Here is a 13,461-nt window from a genome sequence, read left to right as displayed (position 1 = left end):
GCGCACAAAGACAGTTGGACATAGTGGTGTATTAGAGGTAAAAAATGATATAAATATTGTTCGATTTCTGGCACAAACCGATCGTTTGGTGTCTTAGGACATCAATGTGTCGTCATGAGCTGCAGGGTTTAATTTGGATTTGTCTGTGCATGTTTTTTTTACACTCATAGACTTTGTTACCATTGCCATCCATTATAAGACTGATGGACTCCCAACGGTTGGACTTAAAAATCATCAAATGTGTTCTACTGAAGAAACAAAGTCACCTACATCTTGGATGCCCTGGGGGTAAGCAGATAAACATAAAATTTTCATTTTTGGGTGAACTATCCCTTTAACTGATTTATTTAAAAATGTATCACCTGAATGCATTTTAGAATTTGTCTAGTGTAGATCTGAAATGTATTTTATCCACCTTTATCTTCAACGCGGAAGTAAGCATATGGGTGAGACTTCCGGTTCATTAGCCGCTATAAGGGAAATAACGAGAAGAATAACAACATGCAGTAAACGGTAAAACTGTTTGCACTACAAACCTGTGTTCATAATTAAGATAATACATTAAAATAATATGGTAAGACACACCAATTTTCAATATCAAGCAGCAAAAGGAGCGGTTCTGCTGCGCCCATTTTTACGGCAAGAAAAAGGTGGATAACTTTTTGTTAATTGTATACATTGTGTAATTTATTCCGAGATCGCCATGAAAATAGGCTTGATGCTGGCGTGGTGTTAAAAAGTGAAAAAAAAAAAAAAATCTGAATCAATGTTTGAAGAATTCAATGTGAGCAGACACTGTTCAGTCATGGGTGATATCGTCACACTTTGCATTTCCTGTACTTTAAATCTTAGGAACCCATAAAGCCCTATAGACTACAGTAGGTAACACATTTCAGTGTTCTGGGCCACCTCTATTTACATGCACATACAATGAAAATTGAATGTTGGAGATTTAGTGAAGTGTGTCATTTCTACGCCACTAGTGCCACCAAACAGAATTGCAAAATGAGGGTCTGTTTTTAGACAATTTTAAAGCGTTCTCCCGTTTTTGAGACAAACAGTTAAAGAATCAAGTAGGATTTTATTTAAATTGTCGTCAAAAGCGATCACAAACCTATGTCCAGGTCCTATTTTACCCCAAAATCTAAAGAAAATTTTATGAGTTGTTATATTTTAAATATTATGATTTTTTTTTGTAAATTTTTATATATATTAGAAATTCTTGTTATGCATCAGGATGACTTTTGCTTTGCTTTTTTTTTGTGTAGAACAATCCTATTGTTTTCATATTCATGGTGATTCTCATTGCTGTAATACAGTATTTTTTTTACATTTATTTTAATTTTTTCAATTTTATTTAGATTTTCTCAAATTTGATCAAATTCAAAAAGAAGGGTCTTTTAAGTATACAGCATTGTGCAGTAGATTCTATTTTGCTTTTTTAGCAACCTGTTAAGAGAATGATTTCATTGAAAGCAAAATCACTGACCTCTCACACTGTTTGCAGGAGCTGTGCCCAGGACTGGTCTATGGGGACAACAAAGTTTGCTGTGACACCCAACAGCTCAAGACACTGAAAAACAATATTCAGATCCCCCTTCAGTACCTGTCCAGGTATGACTGATATATATCTATAAAGATAATACTGTAAGATTGTTGTGTGGCATAAGAACTTTGACCCATTATTGAGTCATGAGTAGTGGTCGACCGATATTGGTTTTTTTTGACAGCCGATGCCGATATCTTGGAAAACATGGTTGACAATGGCCGATATAATTTTATTTATTTTAATTAATATTTAAGAAATTGGAAATCATTTTAAAATTGATTTAAAAATAAATGTGTTAAATAAACATACTTATACTTTAGATGACAAAGTATTTTCACATATAAATAAATATTTAATAAAAATATAATTAAAAAGGAAGTAAACCCTGTAACCAACCGGGCACTCAGTATTCTGGGAAGTTTGTGTGCATTAATCATATTTTTTCAAATAAAGCCAAGGTAACACTCATTTTATAATTAAAAAGGAAGTAAACACTGTAACCAACAGGGCACTCAGTATTCTGGGAAGTTTGTGTGCATTAATCATATTTTTTCAAATAAAGCCAAGGTAACACTCATTTTACATACAGCACACAGTGAAAATGACATGAATATGACAGTGGGAAAATGCATAAAGCGCAGCATAATTTAAAATCACTAGTTTAAAGTTTGTCGATCACGCATCTCCAGTCAAGCACAACTCTCCTGTCAGCATTCAATTCGCACGGACCGATTGTCACACAGAGAACACGCGATCATGCAGGATACACATACACACTTCACAAGATCTCACAACTGGACCCGACTAAGTTTGCAAGATTTTTGAAATTGGTTGTTTATTAGACATTCAAAGATTTGTTTAAATGATATAAATGCTTTGTTTAACCGTTCTATCTGATTATTAGACAGACTTCTATCCGTATTTAGACAGAACTGTTAACGACAACGGCGAACAAGAGGGAGAATGGGAGCACTGTGTGCCCAGGCACTGCCGTTCTCAGCGCCGTCAAAATAAAAGTCCCGCCTCGAACGCATCGGCCAAACAGGAAAACGTATCGGCCAATGCCGATATTTAAAAAGTACCAAATATCGGCCGATATATTGGCTTTGGCGATATATCGGTCGACCACTAGTCACGAGCAGGTTATTTATTCATCCAAGTCACGTTTTCAGTTGTATAAAATAACATGTACTTGTCTGACACAGCTTACAGTGGGAAAATCACCCGGAGAATCACCGGCAGTAAAATAATATGCACTTCATAAAAGCTGTAAGTTGTTTCTGTTTTTGTGTGTCAGGTGTCCGGCATGTTTCTTCAACTTCATGACCCTGTTCTGTGAGCTTACCTGTAGTCCCAGACAGAGTGATTTCGTCAATTCCACACAGTTCTCTGCATTTAACAAAAGCAAAACTAATGTGGACGAGGTGACCTACTATATCAGCCAGACCTTTGCCAATGGTGAGGAGAAGATCACAAATTTACTGATGCTTCAGATACTTGATTCAGAAGTGACTTACTTGAATGTGAACCCCTAAATTCAGATGGTAAACAGACCATGTGGTACCACAGTGGTACCTACATTTAAAACACATTATGAACACAGTAGTCGTTTTTTTTATTGTTCTTTGAACTTTTTAAAGCATTTCTTATGATTTAAGAAATATGGTAATTTGAAGTATTTCTTGGTAATAGGGATTTATTAACCTTAATATTAGTAATAATATCCCATAATTTTTACTGCTTCTACTAATAACAACATTAATAATTTAGTATTATTTGTTAATAATGTACTACTTGCTTATTGTTGACACAATTATTTCTATAATAATAAAAATAATAATTATTATTGTTTTTATCATTATTGTTAATAATAATAATTATTAGTGCTGTCAAATGATTAATCGAGATTAATCGCATGCAAAATAAACGTTTTTTGTTTACATAATATATGAGTGTGTACTGTGTATATGTATTATGTATATATAAATACAAACACATGCATGTGTATATATATTTAAGAAACAAATGTTATGTTTATGTATTAAATATATTTATATATAATATGAAATATAATAGTATAAATGTATATACATGTAAATAATTTCAAAATATATACTGAATGTGTGTGTATTTATATATACATAATACATATACACAGTACACACTCATATATTATGTAAACAAAAACTTTTATTTTGGATGCGATTAATCGCGAATCGCGATTAATCATTTGACCGCACTAATTATTATTATGTATTTCTTAATTGATAGACTTGTTTTTCAGGATATTTAATATATAGGTTGTTATTATTATTATTATTATTATTATTATTATTATAATTATTATTATTTGTCCAGTATTAAAAGCAGGTCATATCAGGACTTGTTTCCATTTCAAAGCATTCTGTAGTCACTCTGTAGTCTATTCCTGCTTGCTGGTGAAAGAAACCTCACTCTAACACCAACACTCTTGACTTCCGAAAACTTTTTCCTTGCTTCAGGCAAAAATACTTAACTCTGCTTTTGCTTGAGCTCTACACTGTTTGCATATACTGGTCTGGAACACAATGAAAGCAGACAAGTGATACAAATGTCCCAGTAGTACTCTTATATAAAATTACTTGTACTCTTATATTAAATGAATTAAGTCCTATATTAAAGCCAATCATATTAGAGGACTGTAAACTAACCATTGTTTTAAATTCCTGTCTTTTGCTTACACTCTGCTCTACTTGCATATACTGGTCTAGAACACCGTGAACGCAGACAAGTGAAGTTTGAGGACAAATTAGAGGACTGTAACTGTAACTGTTGTATTAAAATACTGTAGGTAACAAATGTAACACAGTCATTTCTTTTATGTCTCTCTGCAGCCATGTATAACGCCTGCAGTGACGTTCAGGCCCCCTCCACTAATGTCAAAGCCCTCAGTCTGCTGTGCGGGAGAGACGCTAGCCAGTGCACTCCCAACAACTGGATCAAGTACATGTTCGATATCAACAATGGCCAAGTCCCCTTCGCTATTGACCCGATTTTCTCAGGTACCACACACAGACACTTTCAGAATCACAAGACACTTTACTGAGATTGAACTCATAAAAACTGCAGAATTGTTGCTTGTAATCCACTCATTTTATTGCTTTCAAACTATAATGTGACCTCAAAATCTGCTTAGTGTACTTGAAAGCATTTCAAGATTCTTGACATCGGTTTCAGTGCTGAAAATGTATAATATGGGTCTTAAAAATATTTGGTCTCCCCAGATGTACCCACTGCAGGCATGACACCCATGAGCAACGTGACGTTTAACTGTACACAGTCTCTGGATGACGGCTCGGGGCCCTGCTCATGTCAGGACTGCAGTGAAGCGTGCGGCCCCACACCCGTGGCCCCCTCAGTCCTTCCGCCCTGGACCATCCTCGGCCTGGACGCCATGACCGTCATCATGTGGTGTTCTTATATAGCCTTCCTCATCATCTTCTTTGGAGTTGTGCTGGGGGCATGGTGTTATAGGTAAGTGACCTAAACATGCACTAATCAATGAAATTAGAGATTTGTGAGGGAAAGTTCCTCAAAATAATAAGTGACATTGCAGAAGGGATTTATTTGATTAGTAAATTGCATAGTGTATTTTGCCATAAATGGTAGTTTATGGTAATATGCGCAAGCTGTTGTACATTTTGTATACTTAGTGACAATGGTTCAGACAAAATTGTTTGGAAAAATCTGCATATTTATTGGAGCGTTTGAGACAGTGAAACCGAGAAAGAAAGAAAGAAAGAAAGAAGCTTGTTAGGATGTGCTTTTTATTTGTTTTTAACCTCATGATACAGCATCAACAGCAATAATCTATACTTCTAATTAAAAGTTTCACTTTGACTGGTCATATCAAGTGATAAGCTGAAATGTAGTGTAGCATTAGCATAACACACACTCAGCAAATTCTGTTCAACCAAAACTCATAATGTGCTAAGAATGTTATTGCTTAAAACACCAAAGTTCAATGCAGATGAAAATGAAACCAGTGAGTAAAAAGTCACGATATGTTACATGTTTGAATAACACACTGAACTTAAAAATATAGAATTTGTATTGTGTGTTAAACTTTAGTATGCTGTTGAGTTGCTCGGTCCCTGCTGATTTCCATGAGTTAAGCATAAACATGCAGGTTTAATCAAATATACAGTATGAGGGATGCATTTATGTATACATAATTGTTGTTTGAAATCTGCAAATAGAGATAGTGTTGGTTTATGGTGGGTCCACGCATCAATCCAGGATCAAACAGACTATTTCAGTAAGGTTGCTTAAAAAGTTCAATATTTTCTACTTTACTTTACTACAGGAAGAGGATGGTCACATCTGAATATGGCCCAATTCTTGATAGCAACCGGCCCCACTCCATAAACTCTGATGGCACAGATTTCGTTGGTAAGTGCATATTTTTTTAATGTAATTTTTGTGCATAACGTAGTGTTAATTATCATTTTAAAAGGTTTGGATTTGGAGATGATGCCATCTCTCTCTTACACTTTCAGAGCAATCAAAACTTTATGCTTTACTGTTGATGAATTATGAATTTTTCTTTATTTTTTTTTTTTGTCTTTACATTTTAGTATGTTGGTTGTAAAAGTGCATTTTATGACTTTTTTTTTTTTTTTTTTTTGAATGAGCAGCTGGGAGTAATGATACATAGATTTTTTTTTTTTTATTATTATTTAAATGTTTACTTTTTTAATGTAATCTTTAATTTTTTTTTTTATAAGAGTCCTGGTTTATTTTGAGGTTGTTTATTATTAAAAGTCCTATTTTAGGCATAGCGTTTCGGTTATTATTGATATTGCTTATTCTGTAATAAATTGTATCTGCCATTTAATTCAACGTAAACTCTTACAGCTGGTCTCTGGTTCGCCCTGTCACACATTTACACGTTTTACTATTACTGCACAATTATCTCTTTGATTAATCTTCTTTGATTTATATATATTTTTGTTGATATATTGGTGCATAAAGCAATTTCACTACATGACTGTTTAGATGTCAGTTTAATTGAGTATAATGGTCCTCAGACATTATTTATTTTGTGATTGTATGGGTTTTTTCTTTATGGTCTTAGTCTTGAATTAGATTTTTAAAAAGATGCCCTGGAAACTGTTTGCTAAAATTAATATTTATTTCATAATGCATTTGTTTATAACAGTGGTGCTGAAATTCACACATCTCTGTAATCCAGTAACACGGTTCTCTTTCAGTCAGTCACTAGGAGACCCCTCACCTCAGTGTCAACATAACATCTCCGTTCCCTCCTTCTGGGAACGAGGGTTACATGTGTAACAGAGAAGTTCTCAGTTCAGGTCCTCACTGAATGTCGTCCTTATTTCTTAGGTGATGCTACGTGCTGCGAGACACTGGGCGAGCGTTTTGAGAACTGTCTCCGTGTCCTCTTCAGCAGCTGGGGCTCCTTGTGTGTGCAGCACCCCTTAACCGTGATCCTGACCAGCGTGGTGCTGGTGTCCATCTGCTCGGCCGGACTGACCTACATGCGCATCACAACCAACCCGGTGGAGCTCTGGTCGTCTCCCAGCAGTAGGGCCAGGCAGGAGAAGGACTATTTCGACCAGCACTTCGGACCATTTTTCCGCACCGAGCAGCTCATCATCACCACCCCGGTCAATGCATCGTTCGTTTTTTCACCCACCTCTGGACCAGACATCCACTTCTCCTCCATTCTGAACATAACACTCCTCCATCAGGCAAGTCATTTTTAAATTGTGACCTAAGTGTCCAAATACTTTCGAAGCCATTATAAAAGATATTTTTTACCGTCATTTTTTGAAAGCATTTAAGTTGCATCATTCACAATGATAATACTTGTAGTGTTTTAATCATTCAGTCAATCCTCCATGCACCATACTCAACTCTTGCTCTGTTGGATGTAGGTGTTGGATCTTCAGACAGCAATTACAAACCTAACAGCTGAATATAAGGGAGAGACGGTTACTCTTAAAGACATCTGTCTTTCTCCACTGGCTCCTTACAATGACAATTGTACCATCCTAAGTGTGTTAAACTACTACCAAAACAGCCATGAAGTCCTGGATCGTGAGATTGCTGACGAGTTCTTTGTCTACTTTGACTACCACACTCATTTTTTTTTTTTTTTTTTTTTTTAATTAATCTTTTGGATTAATAGAGTGATACAGTGGTGATGTAATTTTGTAAGCCACCCTGGACGGTAGTATTACCCTGATTCCCTGCAACAGTTTATAAACTTTTTCTTCATCATGACAATACTATCAAATGAATACAACTTTTATGAATTTTAAAGCCTAAATGCAATTCAGACTTTTAAAAACAAATATATAAATTGCTGATGTATTTTATGTTGTAGAATAATGTGAGCCACTGACCTTAATTCGGCATTTAAGAAAAACCCATCCAAAAAACCCATTGACTTCAGGACTATGGAACTGGAAATGCTACCTTGTTTCAACAAAATACAAAAATATGTTTTCCCTCCGACACACTGTTGTCACTGAGGTGCTAAACCATTCAGGGCTTTATAAGTAATTAGCAAGATAATACATTCATAATGTATTTGTTAAACTTAAACGTGAATTAAACTGAATAAACTCTGTTTAAATTGTTTCTTATCTTTTGCTTTGGTCTTAGTTCTCCCACGGCCCTGGATGACACAAGCCCCTTGCATGAAGCCTGCATGGGTACATTTGGAGGACCAGTTTTCCCCTGGCTTGCTCTTGGTGGATATGAGGGTTAGTTTGACTGAAATAAACATAAAATACAATAGAACAAAGACGTCATTGTGATCTCATTTTGGTAACATACCCTACTTTTTGAAAATTTGGGGTCAGTAAGACTTTAAAAATGTTTTTAGTCGATGCCAGTAGCTGACATTTAGCGCCATTGCGCTTCGGGCGACCCGAGTTCGAGTCCCAACTCGTGGACCTTTCCCAATCCTGTCCCCCCTCTCTCTTCCATTACACTTCCTGTCTAATTACTGTCCTATCATAATAAAGTAAAACCGGCAAAAATAAATTTTTCTTACCAAGACACAAGAGAAAAAACACAATATTGTGAAATATTACAATTTAAAAGTAACCGTTTTCTATTGTAATATATTTTAAAATGCAATTTACTCCTGTGATGATGGCAAAGCTAAATTTTCAGCAGCCATTAACGCCAGTCTTTAATAGCACATGATCCTTCAGAAATCATTCTGATTTGATTTGGTGCTCAAGAAATATTTCTTATTATTATCAGTGTTAAAAAGTTTTTTGTTTTTTTTAATGGAAACTGTGATGCATTCAGTATATTCAATGCATCCTTGCTTGATGAAATAATTATTTCTTTAAAAAAAGCTTACCCCAAAGTTTTGATCTATACTGTGTATATAAATATTTTCTAACATTGTAAATTGAAACAAATATGTAAGTTAAATCTGCTCTATTAGCAATTTTAACACCAACCTCTACTTGAGGCGGTGCTTTTGGAAGAACATTCTTACTGGCTATATTACTAATGAATGCTGTTTTTTTTTTTTTTTTTTCTGTCTTAACGTTTTTGTAATTTTCTTATTTTGTTTTTCTTGACACAAATCATATCTAGTATGTAATAGTAATACTCTAGTAATGGTCTTTATTTTAGCTTATGTAATTGTCTTTTTCCCCATTGTAATCTTAAAAATAACTTTAATTTTTCTGTTTTGTCCTCTCATGTATAGGTACTGCTTACAACAACGCCACCGCTCTAGTGATCACCTTTCCTGTCAACAACTACCTGAATGACACAGACAAAATAGGCAAAGCTTTAGCATGGGAGAAAGTGTAAGTTTGATTAAATGATCTGTTTAGTATATCTTATGGCTAATTATTTTATGAAAAGCTTATTAAACTGAATAGTTTGATCTAGAATGGCAACCCTTTTGTGGTCATATACAGTACATTCAGGAGTAACCGCCATTGGCCATACCTCTACAGGTTTATCGACTTTGTGAAGAACTATGACAACCCCAACCTGACCATCTCATTCAGTGCGGAGCGCAGCATTGAAGATGAGATCAACCGCGAGAGCAACAGTGATGTCACCACCATCGTGATCAGCTATGTCATCATGTTTGTCTACATCTCACTGGCTCTGGGACACATTAACAGCTTCTGGACAGTGTTGGTAAGACCCTCTTTATTCTAAATGTGGCCTTAATTCTGATGCTGTGACAGCATTTCGAAATGTTTGTTTGGTAGTGATGCAAAATGAAATATATAGATTAGTGCTGTCAAACGATTAATCGCAATTAATCGCTTCTGAAATAAACGTTTTTGTTTACATAATATATGTGTGTTCTGTGTATATTTATTTATTTATTTACACATGCATGTATATATTTAAGGAAAATGTTGTTTATATATAAAATCTATTTTTATATAATATGAATTATATGAATATGAATATAAATCACGATTAATCGTTTGACAGCACTATTATAGATACTGCTTAATTCAAAAGAATATGCTATAAACCTTATACACTCATACAAGAAATATACACTTACAATTTCAGTGCTTGGCTATGCTGTTCTTCAACGCTTAAGCCCTTTCCCGCATCTGCACTACATTAAGGTGCTACTGTAAATGTAGTGCCACAATCGACACATTTCATTTGTGACACATCATTTGTTTTTGTTTGTGAACTCTTTGTTCTTTTACTTGACTGTGTGACCTGTGCATGCATCTTTAGGCTGACCTTCCATGTCCTAATTATTTTAAACTCTGCATTTTTACACGTTTCACAGGTGGACTCTAAGATCTCTCTGGGTATCGCCGGTATCCTGATCGTGTTGAGTTCAGTCGCATGTTCGCTTGGTATCTTCAGCTACATCGGCATCCCTCTAACACTTATCGTCATTGAGGTCATTCCTTTCCTCGTGCTGGCTGTGGGTGTGGACAACATCTTCATCATTGTACAAACCTACCAGGTAGGTGGTGTTTCCTGAGAGCAGATTCAGCTGCAACATGACACTGTTTTTGTTGACTTAATATCAACTGACTCATTCCACTAAAATAGTTCAGACGAGCACCTTTTAGTTCCTGTTTTTAAATGGTAATTTTGTTTTCACTTCAGTGTTTTTAAGATTGATGATGGATGAGATCGTTTGCCTTCACAAAACTGCCAAGTAATAAATTTTTCTTTTCTTCAGAGGGATGAGCGAATGCCTGAGGAGGAGCTTCATCAGCAGATTGGACGTATCCTCGGAGAGGTGGCTCCCAGCATGTTCCTCTCTTCCTTCTCTGAGACCGTTGCTTTCTTTTTAGGTATGCCATCCTCAGACTTGTTAACTTACTTACTTTCTTTCTTTCTTCATTATTTTTCCCCTTAGCAGAATAAGATCTGCAGAAGTATTAGTATAAAATATGTAAAACGTTTTTGTGCAATATTAAAAAACAAAACAAAAAAAAACTGTCAATAATATGCATTACATATGACAAAGGAGCTTTCATAAAGTGAGACTCTCATTTCCCTTTCCAGATGACTATAGTTTTCCTATTTGCATATGTCTCCAGGTGCTCTGTCTAGCATGCCTGCAGTGAGGACGTTCTCTCTATTCGCTGGTCTGGCCGTCTTCATTGACTTCCTTCTGCAGATCAGCTGCTTTGTGTCTCTGCTGGGCCTGGACATCAAAAGACAAGAGGTGAGAGGTCAAAGGTCACACCAGTACTATCTGTGGGAGAAAACAGAATTAGAGGAACAGAAAAAAAGTGAAATATGAAGTAGGTTTAATATTAGATTATAATTCACAGCAACATATTTCATACTTAAAAAGTGATTGATTACCCACTGTAGTTTTATTAAGCACTTTTGTTTCAATATGTAATGATTTGAGATGCTTCAGATATGTGGCTTAATTTCTTTCTTTCTTTATTATTATTTGTTTCCCAGGCAAATCGTCCAGATATATTGTGCTGTGTGAAGTTGTCTGAGGGACAGCAGGGAAAATCCGAAGGTTGTCTGTTCTGCTTTTTTAAGAAGATATATGCTCCTTTCATCTTGAAGGATTGGGTGCGCCCCCTGGTGGTAAGTGTAAAGAAACAAGACAAAATAGAAATAGTATTAATCTAAATTTATTTTTTTTATTACACTTTAATGCATTATGAATAGTGCTGTCAAACGATTAATCGCGATTAATCGCATCCAAAATAAAAGTTTTTGTTTACATAATATGTGTATACTGTGTATATTTATGTATATATAAATACAAACACATGCATGTATATATTTAAGAAAAATGTCATGTTTATATATTAACTATATATATAAGAATATGAACATATAAATGTATAAACGTAAATATTTTCAAAATATATACTGTATGTGTGTGTATTTATATACAAAATAAATTTACACCGTATTAATGAGGAAAAAAATTTAACTTAAATGATTTTAGCAAATGGCTGCAATATAACAAAGAGTGAAAAATTTAAGGGGGTCTGAATACTTTCCGTACCCACTGTATAATATAAACAAAAACATTTATTTTGGATGTGATTAATCATTTGACAGCACTAATTATGAATGATGTAATATAAAGCAAATAATTAAATAAAATAAATGAATAATTGTGATGCAACTGCTACTGTATAACAGTTAAGCTATTTAAACATGGCAATTTTGTACAAATAGATTTTATCAAATTCGGCATTTTTCAGAATTTTTGATTCTCTTTTGCAGGTTGCTGTGTTTGTGGGAATGCTGTCATTTAGTATAGCTGTTGTTAATAAAGTGGAGATTGGACTTGATCAGAGATTGTCCATGCCTGATGTACGTATATACCCATTCTCTCCCTTCGCACATATTTGCATTCTAAAGAACCTGATAGTTGTCACTGTGAACATAAATCTTTACCATCTCACAGGACTCCTATGTGCTGGATTATTTTGGGAATCTGAGTGAGTACCTGCACACTGGGGCGCCAGTTTACTTTGTGGTAGAGGATGGACATGACTACAAAACATCAGAGGGTCAGAACGCAGTGTGTGGCGGAGTGGGCTGCAACAGCAACTCTCTAGTCCAGCAAATTTATACCGCATCTCTCTTGAATAACTTGTGAGTGACACTTTTTGACACCTTTCCAGTGAGAAAAAGTTTACTTTCAGTAAAGCAGTCTTATTTTGGTATCAGTAGCCGCGCTTCCATTACCCTTCAAAATGCGCAAATTGAAATTGTGAATTGAAAATACGCCTAATTGAAAAATGTCTATTTTGCAAAAACTTCCATATATCGCAAAAAAAGTTTTTAAGCTTGCATGAGGTGGTTTTTCAGAAAATGTGAAAAAGGAATATATCGCAAAACTGCAATGGATATTGGTTTTTTTTTTTTTTTTTTTTTTTCGCATTTCCATAAGTCACATAATCGTTCTTTAACGTACTATAACCTCCAAGAAACACCTCATACGTGGCCGCTCTGAAGTATAAAGGGCTTTCCTTGCCATTAACGTTTGGATAACCCCTTATTTACACTGCACACATCTGCGGCACTTTACAGATCCAACACGGCCACCGGCCACTCTAGTCAATGCTTGTGTTTATACCAGCAGCGGTTCTCCATGCTGCTTCACTAGAGATACTCGTTTAAGTCTCCTTTAATTAATAAAAAAAAAATATGCTAGTGCAGTAGGGCTGTCAAATTGGCTGAAAAACAACATTCGAATTTTGTACTTAAATATTATCAAAATTCGAATTCTATTCGAATTTAAAATGCATAATTTCAGTTAGGATGAAGAAAAGCTTTTGGCTTCTCTTCTGAGGCCACAAGAGGGCGCATCGAGCAAAATATTACTAATGCACGTTTATTCGCATAAGATAACATGACTATCTGTGAAAAAAAGTGCATAATGTTTA

At 35.1% G+C, this 13,461-nt stretch overlaps 1 protein-coding gene across 1 annotated transcript in view; it reads left to right on the top strand.

Annotated features, from left to right (window-relative positions):
- Positions 1-13,461, top strand: part of LOC107708536 (Niemann-Pick C1 protein-like) — a 34,796-nt gene that overhangs the window by 9,174 nt on the left and 12,161 nt on the right. The window contains exons 3-18 of the mRNA XM_016512802.1: positions 1,508-1,614; positions 2,847-3,007; positions 4,423-4,590; positions 4,813-5,062; positions 5,895-5,980; positions 6,935-7,302; positions 7,489-7,708; positions 8,215-8,322; positions 9,291-9,393; positions 9,547-9,736; positions 10,359-10,541; positions 10,764-10,878; positions 11,128-11,255; positions 11,504-11,638; positions 12,293-12,382; positions 12,477-12,667. Coding sequence (XP_016368288.1) covers positions 1,508-1,614; positions 2,847-3,007; positions 4,423-4,590; positions 4,813-5,062; positions 5,895-5,980; positions 6,935-7,302; positions 7,489-7,708; positions 8,215-8,322; positions 9,291-9,393; positions 9,547-9,736; positions 10,359-10,541; positions 10,764-10,878; positions 11,128-11,255; positions 11,504-11,638; positions 12,293-12,382; positions 12,477-12,667 — 2,603 coding nt within the window. The remainder of the gene's footprint in view (positions 1-1,507; positions 1,615-2,846; positions 3,008-4,422; positions 4,591-4,812; positions 5,063-5,894; positions 5,981-6,934; positions 7,303-7,488; positions 7,709-8,214; positions 8,323-9,290; positions 9,394-9,546; positions 9,737-10,358; positions 10,542-10,763; positions 10,879-11,127; positions 11,256-11,503; positions 11,639-12,292; positions 12,383-12,476; positions 12,668-13,461) is intronic.

Source organism: Sinocyclocheilus rhinocerous, unplaced genomic scaffold (genome assembly GCF_001515625.1).
Source record: "Sinocyclocheilus rhinocerous isolate Xijiao unplaced genomic scaffold, SAMN03320098_v1.1 scaffold1724, whole genome shotgun sequence".
NCBI lineage: Eukaryota > Metazoa > Chordata > Actinopteri > Cypriniformes > Cyprinidae > Sinocyclocheilus > Sinocyclocheilus rhinocerous.
This window is presented reverse-complemented; position numbering and strand designations above follow the sequence as displayed.